General features: G+C 62.1%; 1 protein-coding gene across 1 annotated transcript in view; it reads right to left on the reverse strand.

Moving 5' to 3' along the window:
* The window catches only part of Lrpap1 (low density lipoprotein receptor-related protein associated protein 1), a 10,311-nt gene extending 3,493 nt beyond the window's left edge, over positions 1-6,818 (reverse strand). Inside the window, exons 1-5 of the mRNA XM_013023949.1 lie at positions 6,564-6,818; positions 2,580-2,724; positions 1,647-1,771; positions 903-1,023; positions 174-329 (exon numbers count right to left, since the gene is read on the reverse strand). Coding sequence (XP_012879403.1) covers positions 174-329; positions 903-1,023; positions 1,647-1,771; positions 2,580-2,724; positions 6,564-6,785 — 769 coding nt within the window. The 5' untranslated portion in view covers positions 6,786-6,818. The remainder of the gene's footprint in view (positions 1-173; positions 330-902; positions 1,024-1,646; positions 1,772-2,579; positions 2,725-6,563) is intronic.
* Positions 6,819-7,362: the final 544 nt, after the last annotated feature.

Consider the following 7,362-nt stretch of genomic DNA (forward strand, 5'->3'; position numbering starts at 1 on the left):
GAGGAGGAAGAGGGGTAGGAGGAGGGGGAGGAGGTGGGGAGGAGGAAGAGGGGGAAGTTGAGGATAAGAGGGAGGAAGAGGAGAAGGAGGACTTGTCAGCCCACCCAAACCGGCCAGGGCTCCGCCCATGCGTGCAGGCGGCGCAGGCATGGACAGCACCCGGCGGCGCTCACCCGCCGTGGGGCTGTAGCCCTGGTGGCTGACCCTCCGGAGGCGGTCCAGGCCCTGGTTGATGCTCCGGAGCTTGTCCTTCAGCTCGCTGTGCTTGCTGTACACCTCCTTCTTGACGTGGCCCAGGTCCGAAGGGCTGATGACGTTCTCGTGGCTCTCTGGGAGTGGCAGTGGAATGCTCCGTGAGCAGCGCCCCCACACACACTTGGGGACCCTGCGGACTGCGGTGCTGGGCACGCCCCGCAGCGTCAGCGTCGCTGAACGACAGACCCTGTCAGCCCTTGTAGACAGGGGGTGGGAACACGCCCGCCCGGAGGGGACTGTCAGGGCGGACGTCAGTGCACCCCACACCTACAGGTGCACTCGAAGGCCTCCAGCCGGCCATGGCCTCCTCAGGGTGCTGTGTGGGGGAGATCACATTGATCAAACTCTCTGTGCTAAGGTGCATGGCTGGTGATGGCCAGACTGCGCGCCTGCACCCCTGGCACCTCACACCGGACCAGCTCTACGTGTGTAGTCTCCAACACTGAACCTGGGCAGAAACCCGGCACGGGCAGGCCAGGGTGCCCCAGCCAGCCATGCAAGGAGCACTGGGATCTGGCAAGGTCCACAGGTGAGGCCGGCTGGGCACGCGGGAGGAGCTAGCTGGGCATGGGGGAGGGGCCAGCTGGGAATGGGGCAGAGCCAATTGGGTATGGGGCGGAGACAGCTGGGCACAGGGCACAGCTCACCTTCTGCTCTGCTCAGGGTCTCTAGCAGCACATTGTACTCGTGAACCTTCTCCTTGTGGTGCAGAAACTCCCGCCATAGCTTGTCCAGTTCTTCGCTAGAGAATTTCCCTGAGGTCTTTGCCTAAGAGAAATAGGTCCTGTCATCAGTGCGTGGGGCGGGGGGGGGGGGGCTGTCAGCTGACTGCTGTGCAGGGCTGGCCGCTTAGGTCTGCTCTTGGCCTGGGAACCCTTCCCTAGGTTTTCTGATTGGGGTGGGAAGGTGCAGCGAGCTGCATGGGCCACCCACACCGTAGACACCACCCAGCGCTGGCCTCGACTGCTCTCACAATCCACTTGAAGAGCAGTCAGCTCCCCACCCCCACCCCCCAGCCCCCAACACCCATCTGGGTTGCCTTTTCTAAGCACAGAGGCCGAAACTGGGAATCTAGGGAAGAATCCAGCTGTACCACCTGAAGACCCTGTGCCGTTTAACCACATACGGCCAGGGACAGTCTTAATTTCTCAAGTTCTGCCGGCTGTAAGCTGATTAGAAGCCCTTTGTGGAGAAAGGAGGAATTTCCCAAGGAGGAAGGCACAGGCTTTATGGGAAGGAGAAAAAGGTCCCAGAAGAGCATGCAGGTTGCATGCAGAGCCCAGCGGGCGGGGAGGGGCTGACGGCCTCCCGTGACAGCAGCCCTCCACCTTCCCCCAGCCCCCATGCCCCAACTCTGCGCATGGCAGACGCTCTGCGGGGCTCGCGGGTACCTTGTGCCACAGCTTCTCCAGCCTCGGGTCGCCCAGCCCATCCTCCTGGGTGGCGTCACTGATGGAGTTGCTGTGCACCATCTGGGCGTCTTTCCTCCCGTCCAGCCCATACCTGGCCAGGATCACTGGAGAGGGAGAGCCGCACTGAATGTGGCTTCCTTCCCATGGGGGCGACAGGTCTGCCTCACACATTCTGGCAATTTCCTTCTACCCACAATGTCCTGAGCGACCACACAAGGGCTGGAGAAAACGGGATATACCCAACTCGGGGGCTCCGTGGATCCCCAACCTTACAATGGCTCAGGGCTTTCCTCTATCGCCAGAGCTCACGGGAGTTCTCGGGCCAGCCAACAACCGCGGTCTCTACAGACCTGTCACGTGTGTTTTCAAAACACATGCCACAGCTCCCATTTGGTGCTGGGGTTTGGAGTAGCTCACGTGGTAGATGCGTGCCACAAGGCACGGGTTCAATCCCAGTGCTGCATGCACGCAGGGAACCCGGCCCTGAGGATGCAGAGCCTTCGCGTGATCATGGGGCAGCAGACCAGCTGCCCATCGTCAGCGTCCAAGGCGACCGGGAGCTCAGCCTGGTCAGCATGGCCGTCAGCAGGTTCACCAGCTCTCAGTCTGTCCCCTGCAGCTTCCGGACCCCGGGCACCCCCCACCCCCTGCCTCTTCCTCTAATAGCGTCCTGCAGCCCCACGGCCTTCGGACGCCAGCGTATCAGAGCCCTGGCACCACTCTCCCTGTGGTTTTTGCCAATGGCGTTCAGGAAATAGCACAGGGATTGAGAAGTGAGCCACAGGCATCTGTGCTCAGAGGTCAGCCACCCCGGTCAGGTGACCCCTCCCTGCTCCGGGTCTCCTATTCGTAAGTAAGAACCAGCGCCACTGAGGCTGGCGGCAGCCTCCTCCGCAGAAACGAGAAGAGTACCGTTGAGGTTGTGGATGAGCTTTGCCTCTTTTTCCCCATCCTCGTCTAAGCCTTCGACCTTCAGTTTCTTCCAGTTGAGTTCGTCTCTTTCTTGTATCTTCAGGTCAGCGTGGAGCTCGGCCAGTTTCACAGGAGAGAGCTGAAGCTGCAGAGGAGAGCAGCGCCCAGTGAACAGGCGGACAAGCGGGGCTCTGGGCGGGCCCGGGGAGGGGCTGACGGGGAGGGCTCAAGGCCACCCACAGCCCAGGACCAGCGTGGCAGGCTGGCTGGCCGGCTTCCCCACGGTGTTCAGATCAAGACAAAGCTGAAGGTGAGATCCGGCCATTCCAAGTCTGTCAGGAAGCCACGGATGGCTGTCTGAAGCTGGGGCTCCCGTAGCAGGGCACCCCACCTTTCCCAGGCTGACCCCTGGTGACATTCACTAAGTAAGCGGGTGGGTAAACGCAGAGGTATAAGGATGGCTTGGCTAGAAGACACAGAGTCCATTTCTCTAGGTTATGTAAGTATGAAAATAACACGCAATAAAGTAACTACAGAGAACAGGAAACTTCCTATCCAAGTCTTTCTTTTTTTGCAGTACCAGAACAGAACCCAGGGCCTTGAACATCTACGCACAGGCTCTGCCACTAAGCTACCCCCGACCTTCCAAATATGGTCTTAAACCTCAAAATGAAGCAGAAGAGACCCAGGGCACTAGCCCCAGAGGCCTGATGGTCAGTCACGAGCTCCACCTGGGAGAAGAAACAGAGTAGGGGCTGCCGGAGCCCCTAAAAGCCTGGAATCTGGGGGGTCCATTTCCAAGCGCCTTTCGCTCTACCCTGGAGTTCACTGTGCTCTCAACAAACCCAGATGCTTCAGAAAGGGGCTCCAAATCCTCTGGAGCTGACCCCGCCCCCTTGCCATTTATCTGTACACTTCCCTCCCAGCCTAACTCCCCCTAGACCAGGGCACAGAGGGAGAAGTTGAGGGATTATTCAACACACCACTTCCGCAGTTCTTTTTGGTTTGAACTCAGGGCCTCATGCTTGCTAGGCAGGAGCTCTACCACTTGAGCACCATACTGACATCTCTTTTTGCTTTAGTGCCATGTCCAGTTTTCTGGCGGTTATCTGAGATGAGAGTCTCATGGACTTTCCTGCCCAGGTTGGCTTTGAACCTTGATCCTCAGATCTGAGCCTCCTGAGTAGCTAGGATTGTCAGGCGTGAGCCACCAGCGCCCAGCTGGCTTTGGTCAAGCTCCATCCCGACAGCTTCCTGTACAGCAGGCGGGAGGAAGGACAGCGCGCTCCATCCGCTCAGCTGACTGGTGGAGAGAGGGTCTTCTAACTTTCGCCCTGGCTGGCACAGAACCTTGATCGCCCCAGTCTCCATCTGGGATCACAGGCCAGTCACTGCACCCAGTCCACATCTGGGCTTTTAGAGCTGGTGTAATGAAGGTTCCCATGTCAGAGTGGCCCTGGCTGGGAAGGGAGCCTGGCCTGGTGACCTCTGGGTTCCGGGTCTGTGTGGCCTGCTCCTCTGTGCAGAGTGGAGCTGCGAGGTCAGTGTGGACCAGGACATGTCCCCGCCACCCCTGGGTCCCTGGGGCCACTAGGGGCCACCAGCGGGGTGGGGAAGCTGTGCAGCACACTCGCTTTATGACACCAATGCATTAAAGGCTCTGGGACTAGAGACTCCTTTCAAAGCCAGCCTGAGGCCCGTGGCTTTCCCCACCCCACCCCCACCCTCCACAGTGGGCTCCAGGTGTCCTGGCTGCTACCTGCAGCACTTCCTGAGACCCCGAGATCCCCAGATCCCCGGGTGACTGTGGCCTCATCCCAGCTGTGCTGTCCCAGGAGGGAACAAGATCGCAGTCTGCCTTAAAGGCCACCAAGTCGCCCGGGCCCCCTGCTTACAACCTGCAGCCATGTCTACCTATTCAGTGTTTGTGATGACATGTGGGACTCTGACTCCCAGCTGCTTTGGGGTGACTTCAGCTGTGGGGCTGCAATGCCAGGAGGGCATCCCCTCTGGCACCCGGGGTGCAGAGGCCCAGCAGGGCAGCACTGGGGGAGGTGAAGGCTGATTCTTCAGCTCTGCCCTTCTGTCCCAGGGCTGCTGGGGGTGGAGGCCCAGATGCACTTCCACAAATGCCCCTCCCAAGGCTCGGGAGTCTCGCACTTTACCCACCCTGGATGTCATAAAGCAGTCTCCAGGGGGTCTCACTGCTCAACCATGAAGGAGGAAGTCCAGGTTAGAGTCTGGATGGGGTGAAGCGTGGCTCCCTGACCCAGCCTCCAAGATGGAACTACCTTCCAGGCCTTCCCAGAGTCCTCCGCTCGTCCCCTCCCCCTCACAGGGCCCCCAGACAAGGTGGGCAGTGCGTAATACGCTAGGTAATATTATAACTTTGTGTTGAGAAGATAAAGAAATACTTAATGTTTTCCTCCAATAAATTATAGGAAGGAGAGGATCTTCCTGGCTGGTGAAGGAAGGTCAGGAAGACAGAGTGTGTTGGCTTCTAGGGGTCCACCTGCCTGGGGCCAATCCCTGCTCAGAGAGCAGCCTCCACACAGAGCGGCCGATGGGCCATGCCCATGAGATGATGATTCACATCAGTAGGAGCCAAGCTGTGAAGGCCATTCGGGAGGTCTAAGAGATTATAGCTGCAGGTGGGTGAGGATGGGGGAGGAGTGGCCCAGAGCTCCTGCTCTGCTGCACAGAGGTGCGGCCTGGATGAAGAGTGGGGAAAACCACACCTGGGTTGAGTGAGTAGAGAGCTTAGGGCTGGCTCCCTGAAGCAAAGGGAGCCCGAGCACATTTCCCCAGCACAGCTTCCATCAGCTTGGTGTCTTCCTGGTCCCCGACTCTGTCTTAGCGTGCCCGTCACAGCAGGCACGGGAGTCAGTGTCGGCCAGCGTGTTCCAGCCCCTCTAGGTCATTCCGGGCCTAGTGGCTCCAAGACTTCCAGCTGTGCCGTTCCCTTCCTCCAGAAGCCTCGAGGCCTCTCGGGTCCGCAGGCCCCCTCTGCCTCTGCAGGCTGGGTTCTGTATGCTGGGTCTCAGGAGGCTGTCCAGGCACCAGGCTGGGCCCTCAGGAGGGGCCTGTGGATCACTAACTGGACACCACTCCCCTCCCTCCATGTTCAAGAAGCCAGCTTCCTAACTGTCCTGTCCTCCTCTTCCTCCAGGGCCCAAGTCTCCCATTAACTGTACTTTGCAAATTATTTACTGTCCCTGGAAACTCTGGAAGGTTAAAGCTTAGGAACCTTGTGAAACCGGAGAGCTTCCAAGGGGCTCTAATCAGACTACAGACATTCCTGAGATAAAGACAGGTGGGGTCCTGTGGCTTAAATACCAGTTTCCCAAACAGGAGCCCACACTTCACAAATGAGGTCCAGAGCCGCCCCACTGGCTGACTTTGGGGATGCCCTTTGCTCCAGGGTCTGAGGCCTTATCTCCAAAAGGAAGATGGACAGATTACATTGTCTGCATTCCCAGGGCTAGTGATTTGCCGTGGCCTCCCCGCACCCACCCTGTTAACCTGGGCCGCCGTTTGGGGTTTCTGCGTCCCTGGATGTGGCTGGGCCCCACTTTGCCCGGGGTCCCAGGGTCCTAGGGCCGGCCCACCCCCCTGCCGGCCCCCTCCAACTTAGGATCCCCCCGAGATCGCCCTCCCCTGCGCGCCCGCAGACCCCCGGGCTCGGCCTCAGCCAGCAGCTCCCCCCCAGCCCCTCTCCCTCCCCACCCCCGCCGTCTTCGCTCCCGCACCCCTCGCTCACTAGATATCCGTGCACCTGATCCTCACTGACTTGATGCCCGCTCACCCGGTCCCCGCTCGCCCCCGATCCCTCCCCGCTCGCCCCAGTCCCCATTCGCCCCGGTCCGCATTCGCCCCGGACCCCGGTCCCCGCTCACCCCCGGTCCCTCCCCGCTCGCCCCGGTCCCCCTTGGCCCCGGCCCCGCTCACCCCCGGTCCCTCCCCGCGCGCCCCGGCCCCGCTCACCCGCCGGGCCTTCTCCCACAGCTGGTTCATCTTCTCCATGCGGAACTCCTCCCCGGGCTCACGCTGGGGCTCGTTCTTCTCCCGCGAGTACTTGCCGCCATGGCTGGCCGCGGGCCGGGGCACGAGCAGCAGCGGCAGCAGCAGCAGCAGCAGCAGCGGCGGCGGCAGCAGGGACGGCCGGAGCCCGCGCAGCCCGGAGCACCGCAGCCCCCACGGCGCCATCTTCCCGGAGCGCGGTGACCCCGCCCGCGCGGCCCTGGCCCGTAAAGTCCGCTCGGCCCCGCCCACGCCCCGCCCACCGTCGGGCCCGCCCACGGGCACCGCCCCTTCCCGCTCGAATCTCCGCCCGCAAAGCGAGCCTAGACCCCTCCATTGGCCCGCCCCGGGCCCCGCCCACGTGCCTGTCCGCCCAGGCTCCACCCCCAAAGCGCGTCCGGGCCCCGCCCCCAGGCCCTCCACAGGCCCCGCCCCAGCTCCTCCGGCATCTCCAGGCCGCACGGCCTCCTGGGAGCGCGGTCGGGCGGCGCGGCGGGACCCCGCGGCCCCGGAGGCGCTCGGGCGTTTCCATAGCAACCTCCGGGGCCTCGGGGCGGGGTGCTTCCGCGGCGGCGGGCGGCGGCGGGCGGAAGGACGGGGTCTGACCCTCGGCCTCGGAGCAGGGAAAGTTCGGGAGCTGGGGCCTGCGCTGGACCTTGGTGGGGACGGCCCCGTCCACGCCGGGCCGGGGACACCCTTCCCTCCACCCGGGGACACCCTTCCCTCCACCCGGGGACACCCTTCCCTCCACCCGGGGACACCC

This window comes from Dipodomys ordii, unplaced genomic scaffold (genome assembly GCF_000151885.1).
Source record: "Dipodomys ordii isolate 6190 unplaced genomic scaffold, Dord_2.0 Scaffold71, whole genome shotgun sequence".
Lineage (NCBI taxonomy): Eukaryota > Metazoa > Chordata > Mammalia > Rodentia > Heteromyidae > Dipodomys > Dipodomys ordii.